General features: G+C 41.2%; 2 protein-coding genes across 2 annotated transcripts in view; one reads left to right on the forward strand and one right to left on the reverse strand.

The window, feature by feature from the left end:
• phlpp1 (PH domain and leucine rich repeat protein phosphatase 1) overlaps positions 1-7,525 on the forward strand; it is a 48,905-nt gene extending 41,380 nt beyond the window's left edge. Inside the window, exons 9-18 of the mRNA XM_005476369.4 lie at positions 258-318; positions 948-1,043; positions 1,704-1,859; positions 2,165-2,365; positions 3,125-3,287; positions 3,384-3,514; positions 3,776-3,889; positions 4,252-4,446; positions 4,555-4,783; positions 4,914-7,525. Of these exons, the coding sequence (XP_005476426.3) occupies positions 258-318; positions 948-1,043; positions 1,704-1,859; positions 2,165-2,365; positions 3,125-3,287; positions 3,384-3,514; positions 3,776-3,889; positions 4,252-4,446; positions 4,555-4,783; positions 4,914-6,233 (2,666 nt within the window). The 3' untranslated portion in view covers positions 6,234-7,525. The remainder of the gene's footprint in view (positions 1-257; positions 319-947; positions 1,044-1,703; positions 1,860-2,164; positions 2,366-3,124; positions 3,288-3,383; positions 3,515-3,775; positions 3,890-4,251; positions 4,447-4,554; positions 4,784-4,913) is intronic.
• Positions 7,015-14,117, reverse strand: mep1bb (meprin A subunit beta b). The gene is made up of 14 exons (XM_005476368.4): positions 13,977-14,117; positions 13,833-13,851; positions 13,671-13,721; positions 13,509-13,552; positions 13,314-13,392; positions 12,589-12,706; positions 11,580-11,758; positions 11,116-11,334; positions 10,742-10,894; positions 10,177-10,392; positions 9,588-10,055; positions 9,282-9,461; positions 8,859-9,000; positions 7,015-8,093 (listed from the first exon to the last, which is right to left on the reverse strand). Exons 1-14 carry the CDS (start codon positions 14,109-14,111, stop codon positions 7,877-7,879), a joined length of 2,220 nt encoding a protein of 739 aa, XP_005476425.3. The 5' UTR covers positions 14,112-14,117; the 3' UTR covers positions 7,015-7,876.
• Positions 14,118-18,645: the final 4,528 nt, after the last annotated feature.

Genomic DNA, 18,645 nt, shown 5'->3' on the forward strand with positions numbered 1-18,645 from the left:
TGTGTGTATGTGTGGATAAGTAACACCTCACAGACATCACCATGTTTTTATATATATCACTTCCATGTCTGTCTGCATACACCCTTAATTCTCATCAGTGCAGCAGTCTCCCATCATTCCTCTCTAACATGTCATCACCATCCTCCCCCTGCCTAATGCTTCCCCCATTTTCCATTTACCTGCATTTATAATAGACCTTTGTAGGAGACCTTGTCTGTCCTTGCTGTAAGTTAATGTGTTTGGATTTCTCCCTACAGAGCTCCGACAGCTGGATGTCAGCCCTGTGCCCTCCAATCTGAGTTACATGGATATCTCGAGGTGAGAGAAATTCCAGAAATGTACCTGAATTTAAAAAATGAATAAATAAATAAATAAAACAGAAATATTTGGAAGTCCCGTCTGAAAGTAAATACAGCTCACTTACAGAACATCTGCCCTACAAGAGCAGAAGGGCAGCAGTTGGTCAGTGTGATGCTTTAGAAGATTGTGCAACTACACGAAATTAGGAAATACACGGTCAAGTGGAGTGAAACTTAGAGAGGTCATTTTTAACCATGCTAACCCTGACCTTCTGTACTTACCGTAGCTGTAGTCAATATAAACGCATGAACTAATCACTGCTTGTTAAAATACCTTTAAATCAAAATGCTAGTCTTAAAGAATTTACCCATAAATCACACAGAGCTTAAAACCTCTTCCATTCACTTTGTCTTTAACTTTTTAAAAGGTCAGTGTCTACGACACTGTCACACTTAGGAAAGATCACATCTTTTAAAAGTTGTATTTATCTTTTTTCTTTTAATCTTTTGTTTAGCTGTTTATCTTTCGGTAAACTGAATCTGAAAGATAGTAAAATGTAAACAAACAAACCAAAGCTGAAGTTTAATATATGGAGCGTTGCAGACTACTAGGATTCATCATCATCATCTGTCCTTCTCTTCCCTCAGGAACCATATGGAGTCCTTGCCAGACTGGCTATGTGAAGCTAAGAAACTGGAAGTCCTGGACGCGAGCCACAACCTCATTGCTGAGCTACCAGCACGGTGAGTGTCTCACACAGCAAAACCTGTAAATGCTGTACAGTGCTGCATTATTCCCCCTGCCCTTTGCTGGCCTGTCATTTATCCCCCAAAAGGCCTCATAAATCACACAGATAGCCTATAACCTCTGCAGCATCCATCCATTCTCTTCTCCTTTACGTACCCTTTTAGAAGGTCAGTTTAGATGCACCTCTTCGTCTTTTCTATGTCTTACATCGGCTGTGTCAAACTTGCTCCGCTCCTTTTCTCTTTCTTCCTCTTTCTCTCTACCTCTGGCCCCCTCATTGTCTGTAGATTTATTTTTTACCCAATAAGTGTCAGGATGATGAATTTCAGCCGCGGGCTCCACTAGAGGCACTGCTATTTTTTGATTTTTTTTTTTTCCCCCCATTCTCATCCATACTGTCATCATCCTTCTGCACTATTGTCATTTTTAATACTGTTTCAGGCTTCCCTGGTTACAGTGGTGGTGTTCAAGAACAAGTGTGGAAAAAAGTGTCACCTTATCTATTCGCCAACCAATCTATCCATCTATCTTCATCTATATAGCCATCCTGCTATCTCTGTGTATAACACTCTTTTACAAGTTTTTACAAGGGCCTTCCTGTCTGTCTTTAATCTTCTAGCTGTGACCTAACCATCTATATGTTCTTCTTGCTGCAGGTTGTTGTGCAGCAACAGTCTGAGGAAGCTCAGTGCTGGACATAACCAGCTGCAGAAGCTGCCTGAAAGAGTTGAGCGCCCTCTGCTGGAGGTTTTGGATGTACAGCACAATCAACTGGTTGAGTTGCCCTGCAACCTGTTCCTCAAATCTGACAGGTAGCATTCATTTTCAGCTGAAAGTGATTTTTCTTTGACTAATGTTCACCTGACAAGAAGATTAAATGTAGGGACAGTGCAGGTAAATGAAGATAAAGCACAGAAATTCTAATTAGGAGTTTCCTGTGAAGGACAAGACCACCAAGGGCAAGTATGACAGGCAAATAAAAAACAATCAGTCTGTAGAAGGACATGTTTTTTGCAGTGAAGTGTTAAGTAAGAATTTATGGAGTAGTTTGCAATTAAAATGAATCATCTCAGTGTTGTCCGTCCCTCTCTGAAGGAGATTTTTTTTGTCCTTTCAGCTTACGATGCGTAAATGCATCAGCTAATAAGCTGGAGCACCTGCCACCATCCAGTCTGTCAGAGGAAAGCCACAGCATTCTGCAGGAATTCTACCTGACCAATAACCGACTAACAGACAAGTGTGTACCCATGCTAACAGGCCATACACACCTACGAGTTTTGCACATGGCCTACAACCATCTCCAGACCTTCCCGGCCAGGTAAAAAAGTCATGTGTTAAAGGGGACTTATGCTTTTCCTTAATCTCTGTCATATATACTATATGCACAAAAGCAATGTGACACCTACCTACACACCTACAGAAACCGCTCACCCATATATGCCCATGCTATAATGATGCATGACAGTTTTTGGGCTGATGCTAATGCCAGAGGAAGTTGGGGACTCTGCAGTCATTGAGTCAGCACAACATTTTTAAAGATTTTTATGCACCCCAATCCACACCCCAAACAACAACTAACAGTTAACTTAGTTGTTGTTGTTCCTAAACACTTGCACTTTGCAATAACACCACTTACAGTTGAGTAAGTATCAGGTAATGATATAGGAACAAAGAAATTTCACCAACTGACTTTTTGCAATTAAACATCCTATTGCCAGTACCTTGCTTGAATTCAGTGATCTCTTTAGAACGACCCATTCTCAATGAAATTTTCTGTCAAGTCAGACTGCATGACTTACGTGCTTGATGTTATACACCTGTGGCACTGGAACCGAAAACACCTGAATTCGGAGATTAAGACGTGTGGCTCAATGTTTTCACATGTACCATTTCTGCTCTGGGATCTGTATGATGTCACTAACTTAACACATGCAAGGTGAAGGTCAGATGACTGCCACAACCGGGATCAATATGCCATTTGTACTGTGAAGTTTTTTTGTCTTTTGACTAAGCAATTGATTGTTTCAGTACTATTTTACACACTTGACTTCACCTACTGCTCTCTCTGATCTTTCAGTAAAATGGCTAAGCTGGAGGAGCTGGAGGAGGTGGATCTGAGTGGCAACATGCTGAAGACTGTCCCCACCACCATTATGAACTGCCGGCGAATGCACACACTCATTGCCCACTCTAATGCCATTGAAGTATTTCCTGAGGTCATGCAGCTGATGGAGATGAAAGTAAGTCAGTGGCAATAATGCATATCTTTGATGCCCTGACTTTGTAATGCATGTGCATTTGTCCGAGTATTGACATCTGCTCTTTGTTGTTGTCAGTGTGTGGACCTGAGCTGTAATGAGCTGAGTGAGATCACTCTACCAGAGAATCTGCCCCCAAAGCTCCAGGAGCTGGACCTCACTGGAAACCCTCGACTAAACCTTGACCACAAGACCCTCGAGCAGCTCAAGTATGTCTGGGGGTGTTTTTTTGTTTGTTTTTTTATTCCTGCAGTATTTTTTTTTTTTTTTTTTTATATGCGCCATCATAGCCCCATTAATGTGGCTTCAATTTGTACTTTGCAGAGAGGGAATCTGAGTTACCACATGATGTATGTTTAGCATTTTATTTCACGTATGGCTGTTAGAAATACTTCAAGTGGTTTTCGTTTCTTTATGCCCCCGAAACAGTGCGGTGAATTTGACCTTGTTTGTGTTTTCTTGTTTTTCAGCAATATTCGCTGCTTCCGTATCGATCCACCTCCGACCTTTTCATCGAGTGAGGCGTCTGGTGGGCCCGCTGTGTGGAGTCATGGTTACACAGAGGCCTCGGGCGTCAAGAACAAGTAAGCACAATTCAATCAATGATGAAACCACAACCAGCACCACCACACTCGCCCGTTGAAGCCGCACTAATCGCAAGCTCTTGAGAGTGCACATCGTTAAAGCCGTGCGACTCAAATGAAGGAAATGTTAAAGCGGTGCTCGTTGAAAGCAAGAACCGTGTACATTCACATCCTGTGTGGACTAAATTGCTAATTCAGCATTTGAAAGTGCGTTCTGATGGCAGTTCTTCTGTATCAAGGTTCTGCTTTACAGTCAAAGGAGTCATTTAAGGCATTGCTTATGCATAGCATATGGAGTGACATGATAAGTAGTTGCACAGGGGAGTTGTGGTCCTCAGAGCTCTCATTCTTTCCTCTTTCAGACTCTGTGTTGCTGCCCTTTCGGTAAACAGCTTTTGTGGGAGTCGTGAAGCTCTGTATGGTGTGTTTGATGGAGACAGGAATGTGGAAGTGCCCTACCTTCTGCAGTGCACAATGAATGATGTGCTGGCGGAAGAAATTCACAAGACGAAGAGCGAAGAGGACTACATGACCAACACCTTCCTTGTCATGCAAAGGTTTGCAATAGATTCTACATGCCTCATCTTCACTGTATGTAGCAAATTTCTCCTTTATGCCACAAAAACCTCATCCTCTTCACGTTTTTCCCTCTTCTGCCCTTGCAGGAAGCTTGGAACTGCAGGACAGAAACTGGGTGGCTCGGCAGCTCTGTGTCACATTCGCCATGACCCCACTGACCCTGGTGGCTGCTTCACCCTCACGGCTGCTAATGTGGGAAAGTGCCAGGCCATTCTGTGCCGTGATGGAAAGCCGTTGTCCCTGTCACTCCTTCACAATGTAGGGCTGGAGGAGGAATACCGCAGGATCAGGCAGCACAAAGCTATCATCACTGAGGTAGAGATCTTTTTTTTTCAGAGTACTTAAAAATTGGTGTGAAGTACATTCATGTAAATGAAGTATTACTTGCATCCTGCCTGAACACTGTATTGATTTGTATTTTTTTCTTTTTTTCTTTTCTCCACAGGACAACAAAGTGAACGGTGTAACTGATTCTACACGAATCATGGGCTACTCCTTCCTCTACCCTTCTGTCATCCCTTGTCCCTATGTGCAGACAGTCACTCTCACCCCTCAGGATGAGTTCTTCATTCTCGGTAGCCGTGGCCTGTGGGATGCTGTGTCCCCCACAGAGGCTGTGGAGGCTGTTCGGAACGTCCCAGATGGCCTGGCTGCTGCTAAAAAGCTTTGCACATTGGCGCAGGGCTACGGCTGCACCGACAGCCTCAGCGCCGTCGTTGTGCAGCTCAATGTGAGTGAAGACTGCTGTTCCTGCTGTTGTTCTGACCCTCCCCAGCCACCACCCAGTCCAGGCTTGGGTCCTTATCCTCCGTCGTCCTCTGCCATCAAGGAGAGACCCTCAGATGGCTCCCTACCTGTTCCTCCCTCCTCCTGTAGTGAAATTAGCAGTGAGATTAGCACCAGTGAGATGAGCAGCGAGGTGGGCTCTACCGCCTCATCGGACGAACCTCCACAGAGCTCCTTGGTCCTACTGCAGGAGCAGTCCCACCACCCTCACCTTCACTTGCACCATCCGGCCCACCTGCTGCCTCTACAGCACCAGCAGGCTCACACAAGTACCCAGCCCTGCCACTATCTTTTCCCGGGTTCAGAGCTGCCTTCATCCCGAAGCTGCTGTGCTCTCCACCCTGCCTGCTTAGCACACTCCTTTCAGAGGCAGCTCTCTAGTGCCACTTTCTCCAGCGCCCTGTCTGACAACGGGCTGGACAGCGAGGATGAAGAGCCCATCGCTGGGGTTTTCTCTAACGGTAGCCGTGTGGAGGTAGAGGCAGATGTTCACTGCCTGAAAGCACAGTCCTGCTTGTCCTCATCACCCAAAACACCGGTACCCTTATCCTCCAGTCAGGAACGCAACCTGCTTACACTTCCCCCACCACCTCCACCACCGTGCACCCCAGAGCCCCTAGAGGAAGGGATTGACATTAGCCAAGGAGAGACTGAGAACGGGCTTGAAAGGGATGAGTCATGGCCGGGAGCTGGAGTGGGATGCGGGGATGGAGGGAAGCTAGCAGGCAAGAGAAGGGTTAATGGGTCCGTGGCACAGCAGGAAAAGAGCCACAACCTTATTGAAGTGGCTGCTGATGCTCCCTCCAAGAAGTCCGGGGGTTACTTCACAGCTCCAGCCCAACCTGACCCGGACGACCAGTTCATCATCCCACCCGAGCTGGAGGAAGAGGTGAAGGAAATCATGAAGCAGCATCAGCAGAAACAGCAGAAGCCTCCTGGGACAGATCAACCCACAGACTACTACGACACCCCTCTCTGAACAGCAGTGCCAACTTTGGCCTCATCTTCTTTACATGGACTAAACTGGTCTGATTTTCCTACACATAGACACAAACAAATGAGATTCGGCGAGAGGCTGTAAAATGCACACTGAAAAGTTTCATCAAGCTTTTTCTGTGTAGTCTCTCTTCTCCAAGCAGCCCTGTCATTGGAGAGACATGCACTGTAACCCGCTCCACTTATAGAATAAAACAAGCAAATGAGCCCTTTAATGATACTCAATCCTCTTGAAAAGCCTATGGACGCAGCTCCAGGTGTCCATGGTCGTGCCCTTCTCACAGACTGTGGAACATTTATTTTTACATTAGACAACCAGCTGAGTATGTAATCAACACTAGTCTCTTTGCTATAGCATTAGCTTGCCACAACACTTGTTAATATAAATAACAATTCAATGGTTTGTTTGTTTGTTTTTTAAAGAACTTACCATATCTTTTAATGTGAAAGCAGTGAAGTTTCTGGAAGAACTTTTTAAAAGCAGAGACACATAATCTTTTTATTATCAGTGAACTATGTTGAATGGTACACCAATAATACCACATCTAACTGTTGTAGATAGGGCACTTACAATACTGTATTTCTTCAGTAAATCATGGCTCTTGGCCTGTAAAATGGCATAGAAATTTTTTTGTAGAAATTTTCAATACTAACTCCTAGGAGTTGCATACTCTTTATGGTGACTCAGTCACTTTTACTAATCTTCTCTGAGAGAAATGGTGATTTTTTTTTCTCCAATGATTGTAAATAAGAGAAATGTTGTATACTGAGGCTTTTAAAGGAACTGCGCACCTGTATGTCGGTGAAGATTTTAGTGGCGGGGAGGATGCGTTTCTTTGCAGTTATGGAGGTGTCACCCTCCCTTTCCCCTTTATCTTACAGTGTAAGCCCTCACACACATACACACACAGAGATACACAAACACAAATGTAAATGTGCAGTAGCAGGTCAGAAAACCCAACATTCCATGCAGTATAACTACACTAAGTGGCTCTGGTTTGCTCCACTCCAATTGTGATGTCCTGTAGTCATCACTGCATCTACTGAACACTAATAGACAGATCTTTGCATGCACACACACACACCCATGCAGACATGACATGCACACATACACAGACACTTGGTTAATATTAGTCCCACCTCCCTCCTACAGTAACTGTTATCACCGGCATGACTGTGTCAAGTTCAGTAATACAAACAAATATATCCACATGGAAAAGAAACAACACAAATGTTCCTGTCTTTGGTATAATAAATTTTAAATTTGTGAATATACCTCATGTTGTCTAGGACTGTTCTTTAACAAATGAATTCATGCATAAAACCATATTATTATGATTTTTTAATAATTTTTTTGATACACTAATAATGATACATTGCTCTGCTGTTTTTCCACTGAACAACCAGTAAGGGGCAGTCTAATGTAATACTTTGATCCAGTACAGAATACAAGTCTTATTTCTATATCATCAATAGCCTTGTTTATACAGTATTTAGCAGGGAAAAAAACTTTTAAACATTTTTAACTATTTTACTCAAAGGTTTTTTTTGGTTTTTGCGAGTTTTTTTTGTTCTTCTGTTCACCAAGTTGTCATTGTGAAGTTTAGGGTCTGCCTCTTGAAGTCTCTAACTAGCATGTGAGTTCAGGATGACGACGTTATTATTATTATTCATGCGTTTTTTATACTTTTTCTTCACGCAGATGACACTGACTACTGTAACCACCAACATTACTCCCAGTACAGATAGAGAAGAGGCAAGTGCAAGGGTGGTTTTGTCACTGTTGGACCCTCTGTGCTGACATCTGTCCCCGTAGTACCACCAGTCGTCACCCACGTCACACCTGGACACCAGAGGAAAAGGATGAACATGAGGGACAGAAAACATACTTGAAGGTTTACCTAGTATTCACCACATAGCTGATCCTGATGGTGGAAATTAGAGAAGGCTAAAGGTACAACTGAAACATTTGTGTGTTATTTGTATTTTAAATGTTGAATACCATTAGGTCTTCAAGGGAATACAAATAGACATTTTGTGAAATACGCTCATACATTTACAGGGAGTTACATGAATCTGGTCCCACTTTCATGACCATATTGTAAATATGTAACTAGAATCAAAGAAACAATGAGTGACATCTTCCTGAGCTCTGTCCAAAGGTAACAAGGTTAACAAGTAGAACTAGCAAACAAACAGTATAAAACCTGAAATCTGGCATGACATATAATTTTGATTTGATGTGTAGCAGGTTGTTTGACTCTCCAAACTAATCAAGCGCTTGACACTTAATGTGCTTACTGACAGGACATAATTAGTTCACAGTAACATAAAACACAATATGAGAGGTTCAGTAGGACCTCTCAATCTTTTTTTTAAATAGGTGCTGTAGGTAAATTTTGTTACCACAGTCACTTAAGTAAGTAGCCTGGAAGCTGTTTTTAAAACAAGTGTTCAACTGTTGCCAAAAATGGACGACACATTGATATGATATTAAAGTGTGTTAGCGTCCATACTTGAAAAGCAATTGTGCAACATTTTAATCAGACATTTTTTCATAAATGCCGTGAAGTTACTCAGCATAGTGGATGACATCAAAAATGCTCACCTGCAAGCAGGTTTGCCTTCATCCACGACACAGACACCGCCATTCTGGCATTGCACATTGTAGCAAACTTCAGAAGGTGTGGTGCTGATGGGCTGTGAAGTTGTAGAAGGCAGGGGCTGGCTCACAGTTAAATGGGACACATCTGAAGAAGAGGAGCAAATGAGACAGCAGGTTAAAGAAACCCACGTGAAAGAGCTAATTGTTTGGATTACCTGCTGTGACCTGACCTGAGGGTTAATCAATCCTAAATGTGATCATGTATGCTGAATTACATAGTCCTACTTGTGCTGCTTGCTGAATTAGCATAACTAAATATGATATACTTAATAAGTATAATAATATAAATTACAGAATATGTTCGGATTTACAAAAAATGTTACATTTACAAAATTAAAATGCATCTGGTACATCTGGTGCTTTTACCCTCCATGGTGAGGAGGAAGATGGCATCTCCTCCCTTGATAAAATCCCTGCTTTTAGCTCTGAGATGGGTGAGATACGCTGCAGTTCCAGAGCCTGGCCCTCGGAAATACTTTGATCCGTCTGTATCTGTGACCTCATCGCCGACCTTACGAGGATCATCCCAGAAAAATTCATCAGAGCCTGTTAAAAAGAATATTAAAAGAGTGCAAAAATTGTAATACAGCAAAAAGCCATGATTTCATGATTTGTTTGTAATTTGCAAACAATTTCTGTGACTCTTTTTGAAAAAGGTTAAAATGACTGAACCTGCTGCCTTCATGTTGGGGTCAGTGGTGATGCTGCGCTGGTTGGACATGCGCTTTTGAATGTGTGGGTGCTGGTCCATTAGCATCATGGTTATCTGTTTCCAAGGACATGGCCATATCTGTCCTGTGTCCCCTTCACGGGCCACCAGATGAGCATAGGCTGACAACTGCCCCTGGTAGCCCTCTTCACCGCTGGGGTAAAGCTTCATTTGGAAGGTATAACCTTCTTTAGAGGTGAATAGGGGGCTAAATATAGGTGTGCTTATTGGGGTGTTTTCCATAACATGACTGAAGTTTTTAACTCGCCAAATAAACTCTGGGCAGGCGGTCTCTGAAACGTTGATGTCATCCAAAGACAGTCCACCTGATGGGGGCCCAGCTTCCACTTTGGTCCCTTCAAAGACTACGCGGAATTTCATTTTAGCATCTAGACTGACGTGGTGCAGTTGCCAAAGCTCCTGAGGGAACCCTGTTATGGCACATGAGGTAAATGCACTGAATGTATTAAAAAGCAAGTGTACAAACCTTATATTTCAAGCAATATTCTGACAGTAGATTGTGAACAGAAGGAAGATTTCCAAAAAAGTCACCTTCTATGGTCTTTATAAGGCGCAGACTTCCATTGGGGTTAGCTTTGTCATACTCTCTGACATAGACCTTCAGTGTGTCACTGGACCCAGCACTGTTGTAATAGAAGAACTGCAGACATTGGTAGCCTCTTTTGGGGTAAAGCAATCTACTTTCCAGCAGAGCTTTGTCCCCGGTATTGGCTCTGCTGGTGCTGAAGTGCATAAAATACCCAGAGCCTAAAGATATAAATTTCACTTCATTAATAGGTCCGGTACCTAAGCATGTTTGCACAGTGGATAATAAGACATAAGAGTACTCAAGCCAATCCAAAGCTAAAACTGAAAGATAAACTAGTTTCACATTTTGCAAGTCTGTCATAAAAAATGTTTAGTGTGATCTCATAAACAAGAGACCACACTAAATATGTTCACAAGTTCCTATGAAGATATTTTTTCAAATCTTCTATGCAGAGGAGATTTTGGCACACTAACAAGTATCTGAATATTGTTTTTAGAAAGAATTGTAAAAATATGAACCTATCCTTTCATGCATTTCATAGTAGATTCACTGTAAGATTGTTCTCACCATTGCATTTGCCCATGTGGGAGTAATCAGTGTCAGGCCCTCCAGTAGCTGTTGTAACCCTGTCCCAATCTGCCTGATCCCCTTGTCCCTGTATCATACCACAGATGTTTTCACGTTCAAAGTCACATGAGTCCAGAAAGGTGGAACCTTGAGCTGCAGAGCAGATTTCACAAACACACATAAACAGGTGTTGCAGCACTTTGAACCGCAATAAACTAGAAAAAAATCAAGGGACGAGCCATGTCATGAACATCATTATTGATGAATGTAGCAAAACATGAAGTTGAACAGATCAGTACTGCAGGTGCAGGACAAGTTGACTTTTATATTGGAGAAAATAAAATAATACTTGTGCACTGATTGCTGAATCTTACTGCAGTTATAGAGGCGGTTCAGCTTGAGCAGGTCACTGTCGCTGAACTCCATACGCTGGCCAATGATGTCACTGAAAGCAGGGATCTTGGTGACGATGGTGGGCTCGGTGCCATTCCGAAAAGCAGTTTTACTGTAGTGCATCATGGAGCTGTAGTCGTAGGGGACGCCCAAAGAGCTGGAGGTGGTGTCATCATAGGTGTTAAAGTTGTGGCCTTTGCCTGCAAATTGGACATAAATAAAGGTGCCATTGTAGTTTCAGCTATTGTGACATTGCATTACTGATCTGTATCATCTGTAGGACTCAGACCATAAATGCTGCTTATCAAAGTACTCATATAACAATACTTGGGTAAACAGGTAAGTCATGAGGAAATCACCACATAAAGAGATAAAACTTCATGAGAGGATGAACAGCCAGTGTTTGAACACTGTAATTTGGTTGGATGAATAGCAGTAGCAATACCCTCTGTAATGCGGTCCCACATGATTTCGACATAATCATCACGGTCTGCCCTGGACTGCTCGTGCCAGAAACCCAGCGCATGAAGGAACTCATGTTCAATGGTGGCAATGCGGTCACAGTTTGTTCCTATAGACAGTCTCTGCTTCCCAACATGCCGATTGCCAACAGAGGAGAAACAGCTTATAGAAAGGAAATGAGGCTTTTGTGAAGATCAGATAAACTCCCAGTGTCTTCTCTCCAATACTTTTCTGTACTAAAAGTACAGAATAAATACACTCACTGGCCTCTCTGTTAGGTACATCTAATCATCTGCTTCTTAATGCAAATATCTAATCAGCCAATCAAATGGTATCAACTCGGTGCAGTTATGCATGGTCAAGTCAACCAGCTGAAGTTGAACTAAACATTCGGATAAAGTAGAAAGGTAATTTAAATGATTTTGAGTGTCCTGTGGTAGTTGGTGCCGGATGGGCTGGTATGAGTGTTCCAGAAACTGCTGATCTACTGGGATTTTCCCACACAACCATCTCTAGAGTTTAGAGAGAAGTATCCAAAAAAGAGAAATACCCAGTGATTGGCAAAAATGCCTCCATGATGTCAGAGGTCAGAGGAGAATGGCCCGACATCTTCGACTTGAGAGAAAGGCAACGGTCACTCAATTAAACAATCAAATTATCTCTGAATTGACAACATGTTGAACTTTTAAGCAGATGAGCTACAGCAGTAGCACGCCGAGTATCGCTGCTGTCAGCAGAGGACATGAAAATAGAAAAAACTAGGCAAAACATTGGCTGGTATGATGAGTCTTTATTGCACTTAGAAAGCCAGGAATATTTCTAGAACCTTATTGAATCTATGTAATAAAGAATTAAGGCACTACTGAAGGCCAAAGCGGATCCAACATGGTACAAGCAACGTATACTTAATAGAGTGTCCAGTGAGTGTATATACTTCAAAAGGTTCTGTCATCTAAAAGTAATTTTAGAAGAATACATTCTTCTTGCCTTACCCATCCCCTTTAAAGACAGAAATGTAGTTTGCTTCTCCGCTCCACGGCTTAAAGTCGATGCAGGTCTTGAGCCGGTACTGCTCAAAGGCCTTCAGAATCACACCTTTTGCATTGATCTCTGTGTACAAAATGAAAAATCTGTTTTATTATAGTTGAAAAAAGTTCTTTACGGTACTTTTTTTAAGAACAACTGTAAGCCCCTGCTGAATTATGATTACAGATGACACCCATACCCATATATTTTTGTGAAAGCACAAAAATATTGATAATAAAATGTGTTTAAATATCCAATTTATGACATTTGTTTTTTTTAATCTAAATTTTATCAATGATATTGTTTCCAAAAGCCATTAATAACATTGCATTTAGTCAAAAAGATTTTATTCTTTATTCTATTTACTCTATTCTAACTGCTTCAGATCCCATTGGGTTGTTAAGTAATACAATAATATAATCTAAAAAGATTATGGTTTTTTTTTTTTTCAAGTGCTTGAAAACAAATAACAGGAACAAGATTCATTTTAAAATTAAAATAAAAACATTAAATACTTGTAAACACAGAGCTAATAAAAATTATGCACATTTTCTCATTTATTTTTCTCCATTTATGCCACATGACTGTATATGCAAATATACTGTAGAGGCTTAAGTATGAAGCTAAATACTCTGGAAGCTTTCAAATTGTAAAAAAACAAACAAAAGAAAAAGAACAAACTCGCTTTTACCCAAGTCATCTTCCATGTAGTATGGGATCGTCTTTGGCCACCTGTGCTCTTCCCCTATTATAGAATTTCGGGGTTGCTTCTGCCACAGCCACAAAGAACAAACCACAAACAAAAGAACAAAATATTGAACCAACGTTGAACTTTAATCTAATCCATTTATTTTTGTTGTTGGGGAAAGAAGTTCAATTAAGTTACCTCATCAAGAACTATGTCCCCTTCTGCAAGGTTCAACCCTGCCTCTGATCAGATTAAAGCACAAAGAAAGTTTAAGAGCACTGAACTTGGAATTTGGAAGAAAAAGAGAACATTTTATTCTAATGAAAAAGAAAACTGCTTTTTTTCCCTTTTCTAAAATACCTTCATTGATATCAAAAATGTCAAGGTCCCGTCCACCATCCACATCATAGTCTGTGTAAAAACAAAGTAGTAATTTAACATGAAAATTAGTAAAAAAAAAAAAAAAAAAAGTACCAAAAACAGTTAAAGTAGCCTTTGCTTGTTTGAGAAAAAAAAACTTACCTAATAATTTTGCTGCTGGCTAAATATTAAAATAAATGAAAAAGGAATCATTGTTACTGATTTTCAAGTGTATAAAAGTCAACTTTCAAGTTCTCCTAAGACCACGTCTGATAATAAAAATTAAACAAAATGACGATTTCTCACCAAGCAGAGTGTGGTACCACAAAGGAGCCATGCAATGTAAAGGATGAGCACACCTGTAGGTTCCCTTCCTGCCATGCCATAGAATCTCCCTCTACAAGAGTGTGCAAGTAAGACGTGCTGAGCTCTGACGGGCATTCAGGAAGAAGAAATCAGAAAAGTGCATTTGGGGTGGAGAAAAAAAAATGTGTTCACAAGTCAATAACTGACAGAGCTATAATGGGCTCAAGTTAAACTACAACTTCAATCCACTCTGGTATCAGCCAATAAATCTTTGCACATTTGCGAGCAGCAGGCCTGATATAAGACATGCTGAAATTTATAGCAACCTCCTGATCTATGTGTACATTTCTGTTTTCAGGACATGTACCGTTATTCTCGATTTCTATCTGCACTGCATTAAAGTCAGCAACTGTGGAGTGCTGCTGACTTAAACTGAGGATATTGTTGGGTGATAGAAGGAATACTTTGAGGATCTCCTTAATTCCACTGACACGTCTTCTATAGAGGAAGACGTGTCAGTGGGAAGACAAGTGTTCTGACTCATGCATTACAGAGGGCGAGGTCACAGCGCAATTAAGCAACTCCTTGGTGGCAGGGCCCCTGGGATGGATACAGGGCCCCTGGGATGGATACAGGAGGAACAATGCAGCTTTCGTCCCGGTTGTGGAAGACAGGACCAGTTCGTTACCCTCTCAAAAATATTTGTGGATGCATGGGAATTCACCCAACCACTCTACTTGTGTTTTGTGGACTTTTGTGGAGAATGCATTCAACCGTGTCCCTAAGAGTAATCTGTGGGAGGTGTTCCGGGGAGTATAGGCTTGTTGTTACGAGCCATTTGATACTTATACAATTGTTGCAAGAGCTTGATTCACATAGACGGCAATAAGTCAGACTCATTCCCAGTGGGTGATGGACTTTGCCAGGGCTGCCCTTTGCCACAGTTTCTGTTCATAATTTTTATGGACAGAATTTCAGGGCATAGCCAAGTTGCAAAACATTTCCACCAGAGTGGTCTCAGGACATTGTCTCTGCTTTTTGCAGATGATGTGGTTCTGTTGGCTTCATTGGGTGGTGGCCTCCAGCTTGCACGTGAGCGGTTTGCAGCCAAGTGAATTAGCACTTCCAAGTCTGGGGCCATGGTCCTCAGCTGGAAAAGGGTGGAGTGCCCACTCCGTGTCAGGAAGAAGGTATTGCCCCGAGTTGAGGAGTTTAAGTATCTCAGGGTCTTGTTCACGAGTCTTGTTCACTCGTCATGACCACTCATGACGAGTGGTCATGAGCTCTAGGCAGTGACCGAAAGAATGAGATTGTGGATACAAGCTCAGAAATGAGCTTTCTGCGAAGGGTGGCTGGCCTGTTCTCCCGGACAAACTGGAGGAGGTGGCTGGGGAGGTCTGAGCTTCACTGCTTGAGCTGCTGCCCCCGCGAACTGGCCCCGGATAAGCAGAAAATGGATGGGTGATAAATTGATGGATAAAATACACACACATATGCATACACATGCACATACGCACACCAACAAACATAAGAAAACAAAGGAAAAAAGCATTTCTAAAAATTTCTAACATGCTTTGCCATTAAAAAGTTCCAGCTTTGTGATAAAAGACTTCTAGTTTTAAACATATACTAGTACACTCAATGCTTAATAGTCTTGAGGTTTTTATTGTCACTGAGAATAGCAATGTAGAACTGCAGGCTCTTGTTCTTGTAAACTTTCAGAGAAACACAAAGGCTCTACATCAGAACAGTACAGCAACAGTACATTTAAAGAAAAACACTGAAAACTACATCTTACAAACACAGCAGTTAAGGACAAACCACAGCATGGTTGCCATAATGATTACACTACAGCTGTCTTGAAACCTTAACATTGTGTAATGAATCAACTTAACATTAACAGTCTGTTGATTCATTACACAATCTGGTCACCCAATTTTGATGTTATCAGTCCATTGAATGGATGTTGTCAACAGTAATTAGCCCCATAGATATAAACCAGTGTGGACTGTCTGCACCTAATACGTATTATCATCCACTGAATGAACTGAAGCAAGTGTTGTGGTTCAAAACTATAATTAGTCTAAGAGACCAATCCCTTTAAGCTGATACATCATATATATATTCATTCTTAGGTGTGGTGGCAAAATCTAAACCCTTATTATGGGATGAGTACACACTGGTTAGACCAATTCAAACAACAGTAACCTCCATAATTTGTCCACTGTTCAACAATAAATAGGCATTCGTTCATACGCTACACAATTTTTCCTGTTCATAGTCAAGGAAAACCCAACTACATTGTGTATCAGTGATAGCTGACATCCTCTGCAGATCATCAGCCTATCTCAAGACTAAACAGACAAACATTTGCAAGCGCTGAAAGTTTCCCATTCGCAAGAATGGAAACCGGACCAGCCTAAAGAAAAGCCGCAAAGACCCAGTAAGAACAGGCAAGCTATTGTCATGTCATGATCAAAGTCTGCAGCTTTTGCTGTGAAGAAGCAAGATGCACCAAACCTCACGTAACCGGCTGCAACCAGTGATAAGCCCACTCTTTCATATTCGGCGAGCTGTGTTTTCTGCACCAGATCAAACTGTTTAATCATGAATAGTTTTCACTTTCCCTTTTAAAAAGGGAAATTATAGTGATAAATGCAAACACTGGTAACATTTAAAGCAGTAATGTGCAACTTGTTTGAAATAACCGTCACAAATGCAGTACTTTTTTTCTTCTCCCTTTCTAATAGCTGCTGTAAATCTTTTGTATATGTTTAGTTAAATTCTTAAAATATGTGACTGAAACCCAGTATTGCCACATCATTAGTTGTACAGTCACATTAACCTTCATTATACAATCATTTTGTGCTGCATTGTTATCAGAAAGCATAAAGATCTTACTTCTTTGGCAAAATTACTTTTCCAGACCACTAAAAATGAATGCTATTGCCACAGTTATTGTAACAGTTATGAAAATGGCAGAAATTATTAATTTCATGACCTTTAAATTGAATATTTACAAATGTATGTGCAGGTCAAACTGCAAGATTGCTTTATTTTGTTCAATCAAGGATGCAAGTTGTACTAGATAACGCAGGTGTTTTACTTGCACCGTCCTGCAGATGGCGATATAGCTAGCTAAAGACCCCTTGCTCTGATCACCGTGGTTCCTTGCATTAAGAAAACATACTTTGGCAAGTTCCAAATGAAAGTTTTTCTTTACCACTATTGAGCAAAGAAACTGCTGTACGGACATACACATTCATGTGTTCTTGATAAGGGTCGTTTCTTTTCGAGTGCATTTCACTGTCCTTGATTGCAGTGGAACTAGGCCAAACAGGGCCAAGCAATCACAAAGCTGTCACATTCATGCAGCCTTTGTGTGCTTTGGTAGTGTCATATTTTCAGCTATGGTGATTACATATCGATATTTCTTGGCTGCTGCTTTATATTACTTAAAAGAGGAGTTTGTGGGTTAGATAGAACTAATGGAGCTGAACTGATGCACCTCAGACTCCTCAGACCATATTTGTCCTGTGACTTACAGGCAGCAAAGAGGAAATATTTGGTATGCAAAAAATATTCCCGGATGCAGAGAATTAACAATAATAACACAGAATTCTGCAGCGCTGCCATGTCCCACAGAAGATTTTAACACTGTATTATATCTCAGAAAATGCCTAATTTGTGACATTAAGACAATAAATGATGGTAGGTGGACAGCTTCTTGGTTGTGTAGAAAAGGCTCATGTGTATGCACGCATGTGGGTGGTATCTACACAGCACTGTTAAAAAAAAGTTTACTGTATGAGTTGTCTTTTGTGGTAAATTCTTGTCTGTCATAAAGAAGATTCTATGTTTATAAATTTAAAATGGAGTTAAGCTTTCTGCCCAGACATAATGTATCTGTAAAGCTTGAATAGAATCTATATTTGCTGCATATACACTCACCAACTACTTTATTTGGTGCACCTGTTTAGCTGTTCATTAACAAATATATAATCAGGTGGCAGTTACTCAGTGCATTTAGACGTGTATAGACATGGCCAAAACAACCCGCTGAAGTTCAAACCCAGTGTGAGAATGAGGAAGATAAGTGACTTAAATTACTTTGAATGCGTCATGGTTGTTGATGTCAGATGGGCTGCTCTGACTGTTTTAGAAACTGCTGATTTGCTGAGATTTTCCCACACGACCGTCACTGGTGTTTACAAAGAAAGTTCAAAATGCCTCAGGTCAAAGATAAATGGGTAAATGGCTTTGAGCAGAGGAACGCTAACGGTAATTCATATAACCACTTGTTACAAGGTATGCAGAAGAGCATCTCTGAATACACAGTGCATCAAAGCTTGAAGCTGATGGGTAACAGCAGCCACTCCTTTCAGCTAAGAACAGGAAACTGAAGGTATAATCACACGGCTCCCTAAAACTGGACAATAAAAGATTGAAATAACAAATTAAAATATCCATGTGGGGCGACATCTCAAATGTTGTTTCACTATAAAAAATTATCATTTTGAGTCACACAGCATCGTCATCAAAATGTCCTAATATATTCTACTCAGTCCTCTGCAGTCAGCGAATGTGCATGCAGAGTGTGGCTTTACGTGATCAGGTAAAGTTTGTGTTAAATGGTTCTTCTGTAATCTTTCTTGACCACTTTGATGTC

Source organism: Oreochromis niloticus, linkage group LG18 (assembly GCF_001858045.2).
Source record: "Oreochromis niloticus isolate F11D_XX linkage group LG18, O_niloticus_UMD_NMBU, whole genome shotgun sequence".
NCBI lineage: Eukaryota > Metazoa > Chordata > Actinopteri > Cichliformes > Cichlidae > Oreochromis > Oreochromis niloticus.